At 52.2% G+C, this 13,292-nt stretch overlaps 4 protein-coding genes across 6 annotated transcripts; 2 read left to right on the forward strand and 2 right to left on the reverse strand.

Annotated features, from left to right (window-relative positions):
- Nucleotides 1–200: 200 nt before the first annotated feature.
- LOC131215597 (uncharacterized) lies at nucleotides 201–2,407 on the forward strand. The gene is made up of 5 exons (XM_058209988.1): nucleotides 201–482; nucleotides 631–1,516; nucleotides 1,703–1,799; nucleotides 1,905–2,327; nucleotides 2,387–2,407. Exons 1-5 carry the CDS (start codon nucleotides 419–421, stop codon nucleotides 2,405–2,407), a joined length of 1,491 nt encoding a protein of 496 aa, XP_058065971.1. The 5' UTR covers nucleotides 201–418.
- On the forward strand, nucleotides 2,234–3,580 carry LOC131206247 (RNA-binding protein 25-like). 2 transcript variants are annotated; one of them, XM_058198721.1, is made up of 2 exons: nucleotides 2,234–3,206; nucleotides 3,258–3,580. In XM_058198721.1, exons 1-2 carry the CDS (start codon nucleotides 2,481–2,483, stop codon nucleotides 3,468–3,470), a joined length of 939 nt encoding a protein of 312 aa, XP_058054704.1. In that variant the 5' UTR covers nucleotides 2,234–2,480; the 3' UTR covers nucleotides 3,471–3,580. The 2 variants fall into 2 exon arrangements, with proteins under 2 accessions (XP_058054704.1, XP_058054705.1); XM_058198722.1 differs by having other exon boundaries at nucleotides 3,291–3,580.
- A 736-nt stretch (nucleotides 3,581–4,316) lies between these two features.
- On the reverse strand, nucleotides 4,317–5,988 carry LOC131206248 (pyrimidodiazepine synthase-like). Of its 2 annotated transcripts, XM_058198723.1 has the most exons (4): nucleotides 5,870–5,988; nucleotides 4,943–5,535; nucleotides 4,757–4,878; nucleotides 4,317–4,347 (listed from the first exon to the last, which is right to left on the reverse strand). In XM_058198723.1, exons 1-4 carry the CDS (start codon nucleotides 5,895–5,897, stop codon nucleotides 4,317–4,319), a joined length of 774 nt encoding a protein of 257 aa, XP_058054706.1. In that variant the 5' UTR covers nucleotides 5,898–5,988. The 2 variants fall into 2 exon arrangements, with proteins under 2 accessions (XP_058054706.1, XP_058054707.1); XM_058198724.1 differs by lacking the exon at nucleotides 4,317–4,347 and having other exon boundaries at nucleotides 4,572–4,878.
- A 240-nt stretch (nucleotides 5,989–6,228) lies between these two features.
- LOC131215598 (uncharacterized) lies at nucleotides 6,229–12,528 on the reverse strand. The gene is made up of 10 exons (XM_058209989.1): nucleotides 11,865–12,528; nucleotides 11,248–11,797; nucleotides 10,778–11,157; nucleotides 9,417–9,944; nucleotides 8,810–9,359; nucleotides 8,636–8,742; nucleotides 7,943–8,086; nucleotides 7,365–7,877; nucleotides 6,740–7,289; nucleotides 6,229–6,676 (listed from the first exon to the last, which is right to left on the reverse strand). Exons 1-10 carry the CDS (start codon nucleotides 12,515–12,517, stop codon nucleotides 6,290–6,292), a joined length of 4,362 nt encoding a protein of 1,453 aa, XP_058065972.1. The 5' UTR covers nucleotides 12,518–12,528; the 3' UTR covers nucleotides 6,229–6,289.
- Nucleotides 12,529–13,292: the final 764 nt, after the last annotated feature.

The raw sequence follows: 13,292 nt of genomic DNA on the forward strand, positions 1-13,292 counted from the left end.
CGGTGGCGCTGTGACATTTTGCACGTGAACTCTCTGCTTTATAATCTTCGCGTTTACGTATTTTGCAGGCCGCATTATTTACGACTCGGGTAAAGAACCATTCTTTCCGCGGGCATCACATCTGCTCCATTTTGGACGCCATTCTTTGGAAAGTGCGTACCCCGACGGTTAGCGGTGAAAGCCATCGGGCCTTAGCAACGCACGCCCCCGTGCAAGTGAATCACTGCGGTCAGTGGGAGTCAGCAGTTTGTGCATGTGTAGGGTGGTGGTGTTTCCTTTTAGTCAATAACCTTCCGCGGCCCGAAAAAGAAGTGCTTCCTTTTACGCACCGACACCGCGTTTGACCCTTGTCGAATCCTTGCCCCCTCGGCGGGGCACCCTTTCAGTGGCAAGTGGCGACCCACCTGGCAAAGCTGGCATGGATAGGCGCATTAATTGGTCGGCCAAGGAGGTCGAAGAAATGATCGAGAGCCTGAAAGAACGTGAGTTGGTGATTACGTTGCTGGTGGTTGTTTATGTCGTTATGGCACCGAATGGTGTACAGCTGGCCGCACTCGTGGTGGTTCGGAAAGGGAAAAACTAATGCGCGGCTCTTTGCTGCGGACGCGACTTTGCTCTGTTTTCTTTCAGGTGAAATCCTGTGTCAACCGGAGGGGAAGAAGCATCGCGGGCTCGATGCTTTCAAGGTCGTGGCGAACGATATGCGTAAGAAGGGTTTGTTCCGTTCGCCGGAACAAATCCGCGCAAAGCTGCGCATCTTGCGGAAGGACTACTTCAAGGCGGTTCGGTCCGGCTCGAAGATTGAGTACCGGGCGTGCGAATTTTTTACCTCTCTGCACGATCTGTTCACCGATGCGCAGCGCAAGATGGAGGACAGAAAGCTTCAACAGCTGCGCCGTCAACAACAGCAGCAGCATCAGCAGATGCTGCTGCAGCTGCATCAACAGCAGCAACTGCAGAAATCAGAGCAACCGCAGCAACAACCGCAGCAGAAACAACAGCTTCTGAACAACAATAGCAGCGCTATTAGCAACCATCAAAAACCGCATCAGCAACAGGCGCAGCCACAGCACCATCGAACGACGGCAACTAGGACTAAAGCTAGCAAAAGTAGTAATGTGCACAGTGTCGAGAGTCGAGATGTACAACAGCCGGTCACGGTTGGTGTCGAGTCGGCGGTGGTTGATGCCGTGCCGGTGGCGATTAGTTCCGTGCCGGCGGCGGTTGGTTCCGTTCCGGCAGCGGTTGGTGCCGTGCCGATGGCGGTTGGTTCCGTGCCAGCGGCGGTTGGTGCCGTTCCGGCAGCGGTTGGTGCCGTGCCAATGGCGGTTGGTTCCGTGCCGCCGGCGGTTGGTGCCGTGCCGGTCACGAACGGTCTCGGTAGTACATTCAATGGCAGTGTTAGTGCGCAAGGGGCGGCCCCGACGGCTCCACCGGATCCGCTGCCAGACAAGTACCATCTCAAGCTGAACGAGTACTTACCAAGTTTAAACACTTCGCTGGCCAATCTGTGCAAGTGAGTAATCAGTGAAAACATGTCGTTGGTGTGATGTGGTGCTATGCAATCGGCCAACAGGCAGCTGCGCCAAACGAAAGCACAATCAATCACACAATCAACCGATCGCCGAATCTACAATCAATTGCCTTTACTTTTGTTTCGTTCCTCAATTCCGCTGTTTTCGCTGCAAACCTTGGATGCCAGAAACGAACGATATGCCGACGTCATGTTGCTGGTTTGCAATGACGAGGAGCACATGTCCATTCCCGCCCACAGGCTCGTGTTGGGAACGTTCAGTTCGGTAGGTGTGGTAAATCCAATTCGATCTTCAATTTTCTAATTGTTCACTGGTGTTTCTCTCTGTCTCTTGCTTTCTTTTTGGGATTTTTTTCCTTTGAACTTGCAGTACTTCGCAACCATCTTCGAGCGTACCGCGCACATGGCCCCGCAAAGTATGATGTACATCGTGCTGCCGCCGCTCGTGACACGGTCCGCCGTCCAGAGCCTTCTGCACTACATGTACTCGGGAGAGGCGATTGTGCCGACCGATAGTTTGGGAGATGTGATGCTCTCCGGTGAGCTGCTGCGCGTTCATGGCTTCTGTAAGAGCAAACCGCCGGGCATGTTGTCACAAAAGGCGCCACCGTCTCTGACCTCCGTACCCTTGATGTCGGTGACGCGAAATATGACCCTAAACCATACGGTACAGGAGGAAATTCGGCCGTCGACGATACCGTTTGGAGCACCGGTCATCGAGCAAGCGGAACCGGAGAGACAGCAGCAGCAATTGCCGCCGTTGCAACCACCTGTCATCAAGAGGCCTCCATCGGTATTGGAGCAAGATCGTGAAAGGGAACGAGAACGTGAGCGGGTCCGAGAACTGGAAAGGGAACGCGAAAAGGAGCGTGAAAAGCAGCATGAAAAAGAGCGTGAAAAAGAGCGTGAAAAGGAGCGTGAAAAGGAGCGTGAAAGGGAACTTGAAATGGAACGTGAAATGGAACGTGAAATGGAACGTGAAAAGGAACGGCAACGCGAAAGGGAACGAGAGCGTGAACTGGACAGGGAGCGGCAACGTGAGCGCGAACGGGAACGACTCAATAACCTGGAGCGAGTTCCGGTGAACGAGCTCGAGGAGCTGGAGAAGTTTGCACCCCGCAGGATACTGGCCGAACCCGATACCGAACTGCTCGAAGTTAACGGAGGACCAGAAGCGATGGCGGAGGATCACGACAGTGACCGTGATTCGCGTTCGCCGACTCCCCAACCGGTAGTTTTGCGGGAGAAGAATAAGCCAAAACTAGACATCATCGAGAGCTTGCGTAGCATCGAAACCGTAACGTCGGATGAATCGATGCTGGAAATTGTTACGAATGGACCGGAATCGTCACCGTTCAGTAGCCGGGCGCAAAACAGCCCGAGGAGTGCGCGAAGCAGCCCAAGGCTGGAGTCCATCATCGAGTCGGATATCGAGGATCTAGACCTGCCAAACAGTGGTGACATTACGACGATGGTTCCGCGACCCGGGAACGATCCGCTGGACGAGCCTCATGTCAGCACGCCCGTCGATCACCTGGTGTACTCCCCGCTCAATTGCCAGCTATGCAAAGAAACGTTCTCCACACCGACCGACTGGGTGCAACATGTCTACGGCCATTGCAATGATGATCCGTTACGAGCAAAGCGAAGGCGATTATCGATGAATAATAGCGTAGGTTGCGGCTGGCCGTAAATATTGAGTATCTTGGCATTTTGCTTATAGTGTTCTTCTTTCTCTCGGGTGGAATCATTGCAGAGGCACGATCCGAAGGCTATTGACTCGGCGCTTCGGTGCGACATGTGTTCGTCGTATTTCATGGATACAAACGATTGGCTGGGGCACGTCGTTGTCGCCCACGAGGACTGCATGAACGATTGCCTAATGTCGCTACCGTTTAACACGTTCGAGGGAAAAGTGAACTTTCCTACGATTTGAGTCTAAAGCTGTGCGAAGAGCCAACCGCGCACGTATGGCGTCAGCTTGATCTACTGTAGATTTACGCTAGGTTTACTTGCTAGTATATGTATCGTATCTGTGCCGCGGAAACCGGAATCGTTGAGGCGTACGGTCGTGGCACGGGATGTATCCCGGGCCAGGCCAGCAGTTTAGTTTTATTGTACACAAGCATCATATAATTTAATAGAATCTTACAGTAAAACTCAATCAGTAAAACTAGTGTGTTGCGGTCTATTATCTGTTCGAAACGGTTAATCATTTGCTTCGTAGCCTACTGAAGCTCTCTGCTTGGTATACGCATCGCTAATGGTCCATTATTGTACACCAGACCGATTCGATTAATGAATATCCCGACTCCCTCTTTAGGCCTGGATTCAAGGATTCATTTTGCCCGGGATTCAAGGATTGGTGATGCGATCATGGTTTGACGTAACCGTGGGAGCGTCCCGTGTGCTGTCAGTTGTAGTGTTTACATTTTCGAAAGTTCCGCCTATTTTGCGCGTCCCACCAAACTGACAGCATTGAGTACCTTGGCCGCGCAAAACAGCCGTTTCAATCGGTTAAACAGATGAAAAATATTTTTGCTAAGTTATCTGCATTTCTAAAAAAGCTACTTGTAAACCGATGGGTCGGAGTAATAATTCCGAAAATTCACCCGTTTGAAATACAGACCATTGCCAAAAATTTTTTTGCTTAGCACAGCATGTATTTCAAAATTTAAGCACAGTGAACATACGTTGTCTACGGAAAATAAAATAATTAAATATGAATCACACAGGGGTAATGCATCAGTAACTAGCATGGCGCTGCACTTGCGCTTTCCATTTATTCCAGTCGAGGTCTTTTGGCATCGTCACTGTAAAACAAAAACTTATCTGTCGTTATTGTCTATCGTATGGAAAAGGAAGAATGTAAAACTGTGTAAAAGAAGCAGCTACGGTGTGGTGCATGGGAAAGTTTGGGTTAATTCCGATGAAAGACTCCCGAAAGCAATAAAGACTAATCGTGCGCATTTGTTAGAAGCAACCCGTGGAATGGCACTAAAGAAAACAGAAACATACTGCATATGCCGTTGGTTGGTTTTACTTCAATTTATTGGAACCCTGAAAGGGAGGGTCTCCGAACGCAGACATGTTTTAAAGGCTTCTGCATGGATGCCTCTTACTGATAACGGAGTTAGTAATACGCAAGTCACCAGGTGTGGCGTGATGTTACACTCGTTCGCAGGTGAACAGCCGGCTTGGAATGAATGTTCAAATGCTTACGCTAGGATATCGTAGTTGTTTTCTCCGTTCTTGCGGCTCTGCAAGAATTTCGTGTGGTTTTCAGTCGATATAAACGACTCCTTGACGGCCTCGTCCTGTTCCATCAAGTCCCGCCACGTTAGCTAACAATGAAAAGTAAATAAGCGTTACGATTTCTCACTCTCGGTAGCGTTCTCTTCGACTTACCAGCTTTCCGAACCGCTCCTTGTCCAGTTCGTACTTGTCGCCGAGCGCGAATTTCAGCAAATCAACACGCTCACACCACGGCCAAATCATGTAGTCGAGCATACCCGGCTTATCACCGCCAAAGTATGGTGTGGCGCGTGTCTTCAGTTCCTTCTCGAAAATGTCCAGACCGCTCCCGAACTCGGTGATGGCACCGGGCGGAATTCCGTCGGTCGAGAAGAGGATACGATAGTACGGCGAGATGACCGCCCCATTGAACCGTTCGATCAAGATACGGTCCTGCGCCTTACGAAACGGATCAGTTGGGTAGAGCTTCCGCTGCTGGGCCAAATAGGCCTCCTCGATGTAGTCAGCAAGCACTAGTGATTCGTAGAGTGTGACCGCTTCCTTGCCGGGTACCTCCAGGGCGGGCACCTTTCCCAGTGGATTCTTATCGAAGTACCACTCGGGTTTTTCGCTCAAATTGATGAAGACCGTGTGGTAAGGGATTTTCTTCGCATCCAGCATCAGGTGCACCCGTTGGGCGTAGGGGCAGAATCGCATCGAGTACAGCCGCAGTTTACCATCGTTCGGCAGTACCGGAGGTGTAGAACCTAACAGATAAGAAAAAATCATTAGTGCCAAAGCTAAATAATAAGTAATATTTGCTGGACTGACCGAAGAAAGCTTATCTACCGTGATTAGAAAAGGCTAGACAACATACGGGTGCCGACCAAATTTGCCAATCATTGTTTTCCACTATCGGAAGCCGCGGACGTTAACTTGAACGGCTATGAAAGCGATACCTCACCGATTGATGACATCAGCGCACTAAATATACCTCATCGATGGTGGCAGAAGAAGTAATGGAGGCTCATCGATTTGGCACATCCCTTTCGCGACGCCGGTAACCGCGCTAACTGTTCCGAGTTTGCAAGGCCAACCTACCTTTGGCAAGATGCTTTCCGTTGCTCATGCTGGTCGAATCCGTGTTCGCGTCAGAAATACGGCCGGACAAAACTGATCAACAAAGAGAAATAGCTGGGCAACCCTTCCGCTTGCAATTGACAAATGAAAGCTCCGATGCAATAAAAATTCCCGTTACTGCCAAATCGAGCCGGCTCTGGAGTGGTGTGCGTGCTGTCAACTTGCGGAGCGACAGCTGTGAAAAGTTCTGTCGAACGTTCAATTTGGTCGTTTGTTGCGCAACAAACTCCATTTTTTCGAGGAATGAATGGGAAAAACCAACATTAAGTGCTGTATCGATAAAAGTGCCTCATCTTGAAACGAAACAAAGTGTGCATTTTCCTAAAGTCGTCTTTATTGGTTGTTTACTTTTCGCAACGAAGTGGTGATCGGACCATGGTTTCATTCGCGTTTTCTTTTCGTTATTCCGCGTCGGTGTGGAAATAGCAATTTTTTAACCGAATACTGGATCAACCACAGGACGATTAGCACTATGGCACCCAAGAACGCGTAGACATCAAGTAAATTTGAGCGAATTGTGCCCAGCTCGAGTGTGGGCGATCGCAGATGCTGGACGGTTGGATGACGCACCACGAACTCGACCCACCAGACTGCCCGTTGAAGTGGGGTTTCTGGTTGATCCCGGAAGTACATGGACCGATGCTTCATGTTGTCGCGATACGAAGGAGTTTCGAGGACCTTCAGAACGGTCCGACGTACGTCGTCTGTTGTGACCGCGGCGAAGTCAAGCTTTTCGGCCACACCGGCGGTTACCGATCGTGCCAGATTCTTAAACGAAACGGTTAAATTGTGGTCATCAGATAGTTCGAAAACCGGAAGTTCGACACTTACCCGATGCTGGTCGATGAATATTGGCATGCCAATCAGGGGCACGCCAAACCAGCTCGCTTCCTGTGTGCTAAGTCCTCCCGAGTGGGTTATGAATGCTTTCAGCTTCGGATGATTCAGGATGCTGTTCTGCGGTAACCACGGTCGGATGATAACGTTTGGCGGCAGCGGAATATTCAGTTCCGACTCGAATTTCCACAGGAAGTGGTAGTCCGGCATTTGGCGGAAAGCTTCAATGAACACTCGCTGACGGTGCTCGCCGATGGTGTCCGATCTTACGTTGGAACCGAGCGAGAACAGGACCGCTCCTTTTTTCGCACCTTGCACGAAGAGCTCCAAGTCATCCGGCAACGGCGCAGGATCTTTGATGTGGGCACCACCAACACCGATCACATTCGGTGGCAGCGGTTCTAGCGAATCGAACGTGGGGTTTGTATTCAGCAGCATGACCACGGTGCACTGTTCCAGCTCCCCGAGGTACGGCATGTCTTCGAAGCCAAAGTGCTTGCGCACCATCGTGTCAAGCGCGGGCATAATGTAGAACTCCCGCATGCTGAAGTGAGCGAAACTCATATCATATCAACGGTTTCTGACCTCCAATACGGTACGGCACACTGGCCGGTATTACCTGGCTTCGGCAAGATGCAGCAAGGTATTGTAAACCCTTTGCAGAAAGGTCATTTTCGAGGCGTACGGCAGCGAAAAGTGTGGTGTGTACGCATAGTGCTTATGGCCCCCGGCGACAAAGACGGAGAACGGAGGATTACTGAACGGCGTAAGGCTGACCAGTGGCGGGTAATGGAACTTATGCAGCAGCGGCAACAGGCATGGCCCACACCCGAAGTCGTACAGCACCACATCGAACCGGAAGCTGTCGGGATAGCTGAGAATCACCTTCAACCCGTCGGATAGCAGCGCGCCTCGGCACATGCCCATGTAGAACTCCTTGAAGGTGAACAGCGATTGGACCGGTGTTTCCTTCGCCACTTCGAGCAAATCCAACTGCTCGTCCTGGTACATGGTGCTATACACCTTTTCGAGCAGTATGTAGGTGAGATTGGTGCGAGACTTATCGCCGTCCTGTGACACAACCGTCACGTTGTGTCCCGGCGCCACCAGCTCTTCCATTACGACCCGATTCCTGGGATGGGCCAGAAACCCGTCTCTTCAAATCACTCCTTTTCGGTGCCCTTTCGCACAACTTACCAGATATGGTGGCTAGGGCTCGGTACGGTCATGATGCAAAGAATATTCGCACCGCGCACCACGGGCGCTAAGCGCGCAGTCGCCAACAGTAGCACCGCTAACCTTATCACTTGCGCATTCATCGTGCGAATAACCGGTATGTCCCTGACGGTTGCCCATCGCAGTCGGTCGGTGGTGTTGGTTGCATATCAAGGCGGCGAAGGCTTGCAATTGACCTAAGCAGCAGCAGCATGAGTTTGCTAAAAACAAAAACGCGCGGGTCTATCAACAATTCGCTAGTCAAACGGAAAGGCACCACGAGAAGTGCTTGATTGTTGGCGGAAGAGATACGGCTCGCGTGATCACACGTGAGTTGCGAGATTGCACTGAACACGCTCCGCCCGAAGCACCGTTGGCCATCGTTTATTGTGTTAGTTGGTTTTTTTCCCAGCCGGTAGAATAATCGCAACCCTCTGCACGCAGCGTGACAGTATTCGGCCGGTTTGGTACACCAGGAGTACGATCGCTAGGAGCAGCAACAGCTTTACATCGTACAGCTCGGACTGCCACACGGACATGCGCTTCGTGGGCGACTGAATCGCGCCAGCGTCCGGGTGGCGTAAGGCCCACTCCATCCACCACACAGCCCGGTCCAGCGGGTGCTCCGGTTGATCGCGGAGAAGCGCCGAGCGCTGGCGCATGCTCTCTCGGTACCGAGTGTCGCCGGTCAGTTCCAGGACGGCACGTTTGATTTTCTCCGTCGACAAAGAACGCTGATCCAGCCTGACCGCAACACCGGCCATCACGGATTTATGTAGGTTCTGTATAGTAAACCGAGAGTCCATTAGTGAGCTAGCTTACAAGTGGGCCCCTCGTCACGGCCCCTACCCGATATTGATCGCAGATGAACGGAATGCCAATCATCGGAACTCCGTGCCACGTGGCTTCGTGCGTACTCAGCATGCCGCCGTGTGTGATAAACGCCACCACATTCGGGTGCGCCAGAATGTCGTTCTGCGGCAGAAAACTCTTGATCAGCACGTTAGGAGGAATCGAAAAGTTTGGGCTGCTCTCGAACTTCCACACGAAATGGAACTGCGGCAGCTGCCGAAACGCTTCGAGAAACATCCCGATACGCTCCTCGCCTAGGTCGGCACTGCGCACGTTGGTACCGAGCGAGAAAAGGATCGCCCCTTCCGGACCGCCGGCAATGAACCGTGTCAGCTCGGCGGACAGTGGCTTTGCGGGCAGTATCTGAAGACCCCCCACCGGTATGTGACTCGGCGGAATGGATTCGGCGAAATCGACGGAGTAGTGGAAGTTTGCCAACAACAGGTAAGTCCGGTGTTCCATTTCCTCCAACGGCATCATGCCGTCGTAACGAAAGTGCTCCCGCACCATTCGCTCTATTTTCGGTAGGAACACGCGATGCCGATACCTAAAAGAAGGACTCTTGAGAAATGGCCAACAGCGTCCCAGGGTTCCGCTCGCTTACCAATGATCGACGTTGTGCAGAACCCAGTTATAGAACCGCTGCCATATGTTCATGTCCGAATCATAGTTGACTGTGAAAAACGGCACGTACGCGTAGTGTTTGTGGCCACCGACGAAATCCGTTGTGAACTGGGGATTGTTGAACGCCGTCACGGCAATCAGGGGTGGATAGCCGAAACGGTGTATGAGCGGAAACAGACACGGCCCGCAGGTCACGTCGGCGATTACGAGATCGAACTGGAATTCGTCCGGGTACGCTCGTATCGTGCGAAGACCGTCGGAGCGTAGCACACCTGAGCACATTGCCGAGCCCCAGGTGTACAGATCGCGAATGCCAAGCAATGGACTCCGGTCGGCCATCTCGAACAGGTCAAGCTCGTCATGCAAATCGGTGTACGCCTGTTCAAGGTGAATGTATGTAACGTTGGGATGGGGCTTCTGGTCCACGTCCGCCGAAACCACCGTTAAATTGTGCCCTCGCGAGGCCAGCGCCTCGATCCACACACGGTTCCATATGTGATGGCTGGGACTAGGGACGGGCGTTAGGCAGAGGATGTTGGCAGCTTGCACAAACGCTGGCAGAAGGCAAACGCCAGTAATCCACAGCAGCATCCTAGGGGCAAGTGCAACACAAACTGACCGTTGCACTGTCCGGACGGGTCAGTTTTATGCGCCAACTTCCGTGCGGGCCCTTGGCAAGCTAGCAACTCGGAAGTAATGACTCGTCACAGATGATCATTACCCGACACGCAAGTATCAACACGTGTGGCCCTAGCGCCGTGTAAGCAGTCATGGTCGTCGTGTGACGTATTGTTTTCGGTCATTTTTATTCTATAGTTGTAGATTTTGAAGGAGCAACAACAAGGAGCTGTGAAACAAGCAAGACCCGCAAGACTTGCTACTGAAGGACGACCCCGACGTCAGTTTTTTAAGTGTGAGTGCAGTTTATTGCTATTTCCTCGATCATGTATTCCGTTTAAGAACTCCCTTCTATCTAGCGTTGATATGCAGCTCTGTTCGCTGACCGAGAGACGCGAGAACAGACGAGATCACTTTGTCGCCATTAGGTGATCTTTGATTACGCCAATTAAAAGTTACGACGAAATGGTCCTGGTCGTCGGTTGATGGAACTTGCCAGGTAATCGTAATGGTGTGCACGTGCGATGCAAATGATTCCTCATTTCCCGATGCCCGATGAAACGATCGTGTCTACAGCGAGAGACCATTAGCGGAGATGTACAAACAACGGGCAGAAAACAAAAACGAAACCACACATTCATTGCTAACCGCGTTAACGTTGTCGAGAGTGTATTGACGATACCTTCGATAATTTTCACAAAAACCACAAAAATTAATGGCCATTAATGCACCTTTCGTTTGGTTGATTTGGCGTTCGAGCACAGACCACTGACAACCTGCTTTAGCGCCCACACGATGCACAAAATGGCAAGCACGATCGACAGCTTCACGTCAGACAGTTCACTACGCCACGATCCCAGCTGAAGGGTGGGCGATTGGATGGTTTTCGCATTCGGGTGGCGTAGAGCCCACTCGATCCACCACACAGCCCGCTCCAGCGGTGTTTCTGTCTGATCGCGGAAGAGCCCCGAGCGCTCCTTAACGGCACGCCGATAGCTGGGAGTCTCCAGCACCTTCAGCACCGTGTTGCGTATATTGTCGGTAGTGAGATCCCACAGGTCTAGCTTTTCCGCCACTCCAGCCCGGACGGATTTGGCTAGGTTCTAAAGCGAGAGAGGACAAGAGAGAGAGAGAGAACACAACCGTTAAATACGCTACCATTGTTAGCCGGGTTGAGCCGTGCCGTGACCTACCCGGTATTGGTCGGCGATCACAGGAATGCCGATCATCGGAACCCCGTGCCAAGTGCCCTCGTGCGTGCTCAGCAATCCACCGTGCGTCATGAAACCCTTCACGCTTCCGTGCGCAAGGATATCGTTCTGCGGGAGAAACTTTTTGATCATCACGTTCGCCGGTAGATCGAACGGAAGGTCGGTTTCGAACTTCCACAAAAAGTTGTACGCCGGCATCTGGCGGAACGCTTCCAGGAACGATCTGATCCGGTCTGCACCGAGATCCTTGCTGAGCACGTTGGTGCCAAGTGAAAACAGAACCGCTCCCTTTTTGCCACCCCGAATGAACCGATCGAGATCGGCCGGAAGCGGTTTCGGTGGGATTATCTGAAGGCCACCGACTTGCACCATGTTCTGGGGCACCGGCTCTGGAAAGTCCACCGCGTGGTGAGAGTTGACCAGCATCAGCATCGTTTTCTGATCCAACGTTCCGAGGTACGGTATTCTCGGGTCTTGCTCGTGGCGCCGCACCATCCGATCGGTTTCGGGTAGGAACACGTAGTTACGGTAGCTGAAAGATGGGATTCGCTCGATGAAACACCCTAAGACCTTTCCAGCAACTTCTCAGGCATACTCACAAGTGATCCATCCAATGGATGGCCGCGTTGAAGAAGCGCTGGAAAAAGTTCATGCGACTATCGTAGTCCAGGGTGTAGTACGGAATGTACGCGTAGTACTTGTGGCCACCGATCAGATCGGTCGAGTAGGGCGGATTGTTGAAGGCCGTCACACCAACGAGCGGTGGCTGACCGAACCGGTGGTAGAGCGCCATCAGGCACGGGCCGCACGTGTAGTCGTACAGGACCAGATCGAACCGGTAGTCCGGGGGGTAGTTTGAAATCGTGCTGTAGCCCGCGGATCGCAGAATCCCGGTACACATCGAGATGGCGTAGTCGTAGAAAATTCGCATACTCTCCACCACGCCCGCCTGAGCCATTTCGTAGAAATCGATGGCGGTTTCCCCCTCGTGGATCGCATCGTATGTCGCCTCCAGATGAATGTACGTGATGTTCCCTTTCGGGATCTTCTCGATGTCCGGCGAGACGACGGTAAGGTTGTGGCCGTTCGCGGCCAGCGCATCCACCAGGACCCGGTTCCAGATGTGATGGCTCGGGCTGGGCACCGCAAAGAGACAAAGGATGTTTGCTCCTTCGGCTGGCCTGGTCCCCCTCAGCAGCAGAGTGACGGCCACACAAAACACAACCACCACGTTCGGCTGATTACCACCCATCTTATCGTTGTGACGATCCACGAAGCAATGAAACTGGCAATCTGTGCATCTCTCCGACAGGGCAGTCTCAGCCCAAGCAAATCTCTTGCCGTTTAAAGTGTCACGTGGCCGGGCGCGCGAAGCGTATAGCTTTCACGCGAGCATCACACTTACGGCTTCAATTGATGTTTGCGATTGTGCGACCATCCGGCAAAGATAGATGCTTTCATAAATTGACACAAAATGTTTGCCTGGTGCGAGTGTGAGGTTCCAATCCCGCTTTTGGTTCCCACGAGTCACGCGCCCTAACCACTCTCATGATCGCCCTTTTCTTGTCCATATTCCTAGACAGTAGCAAGACGCAAGTCATGTTTGCCGCGAACTAGACGGAAGTAGATAACGAGGATCAGCCGACCGAGCTTATCACGATGTGGGCCCGAGATTTAAGCCAGCAGCCGCCAGTGCTGCGTGCGCCAGTCCAAGTGTCTGGTAACCTCCTGATCGATCATCACCTTATCTACTGTCGGAATGGGACGGATACTTACAAAGAAACCGCGGCCGAATGGCACACTTCACCAGAGGTAGTTTGTATGGGTTAACGTCACCCGGTCATAGGTGGTACTCAAGGTTACTGCTCGTTAAACTCATCGGCGACCAGACTGACCTGCGGTGATCGCTCCAATTGATGTTCCGAATTGAAGTCCCCAAACATGTTGCCGCCGTCGCTGCGCGTACGTGTGCGTTAAATCAGTTTCGCCGGTCTGGTAGATATGTCCGACCGGCCCGACACCGGTAG

The sequence above is a fragment of the Anopheles bellator genome, chromosome 1 (genome assembly GCF_943735745.2).
Source record: "Anopheles bellator chromosome 1, idAnoBellAS_SP24_06.2, whole genome shotgun sequence".
NCBI lineage: Eukaryota > Metazoa > Arthropoda > Insecta > Diptera > Culicidae > Anopheles > Anopheles bellator.

Excerpts from the sequence above, each read along its gene's own strand:
- LOC131215597 (XM_058209988.1), top strand. The coding sequence starts at position 419 with ATGGATAGGCGCATTAATTGGTCGGCCAAGGAGGTCGAAGAAATGATC. Across the intron at positions 483-630 it reads GATCGAGAGCCTGAAAGAAC|GTGAAATCCTGTGTCAACCG; the intron begins GTGAGTTGGTGA and ends GTTTTCTTTCAG. Across the intron at positions 1,800-1,904 it reads TGTTGGGAACGTTCAGTTCG|TACTTCGCAACCATCTTCGA; the intron begins GTAGGTGTGGTA and ends TTGAACTTGCAG.
- LOC131215598 (XM_058209989.1), bottom strand. The coding sequence starts at position 12,517 with ATGGGTGGTAATCAGCCGAACGTGGTGGTTGTGTTTTGTGTGGCCGTC. Across the intron at positions 11,798-11,864 it reads ATCCATTGGATGGATCACTT|CTACCGTAACTACGTGTTCC; the intron begins GTGAGTATGCCT and ends CCCATCTTTCAG. Across the intron at positions 7,290-7,364 it reads CTGCATCTTGCCGAAGCCAG|CATGCGGGAGTTCTACATTA; the intron begins GTAATACCGGCC and ends CGCTCACTTCAG.
- LOC131206248 (XM_058198723.1), bottom strand. The coding sequence starts at position 5,897 with ATGAGCAACGGAAAGCATCTTGCCAAAG. Across the intron at positions 5,536-5,869 it reads CGGAAAGCATCTTGCCAAAG|GTTCTACACCTCCGGTACTG; the intron begins GTAGGTTGGCCT and ends CTTATCTGTTAG. Across the intron at positions 4,879-4,942 it reads AGGAGCGGTTCGGAAAGCTG|CTAACGTGGCGGGACTTGAT; the intron begins GTAAGTCGAAGA and ends TTTCATTGTTAG.
- LOC131206247 (XM_058198721.1), top strand. The coding sequence starts at position 2,481 with ATGGAACGTGAAATGGAACGTGAAATGGAACGTGAAAAGGAACGGCAA. Across the intron at positions 3,207-3,257 it reads GATTATCGATGAATAATAGC|TGTTCTTCTTTCTCTCGGGT; the intron begins GTAGGTTGCGGC and ends TTTTGCTTATAG.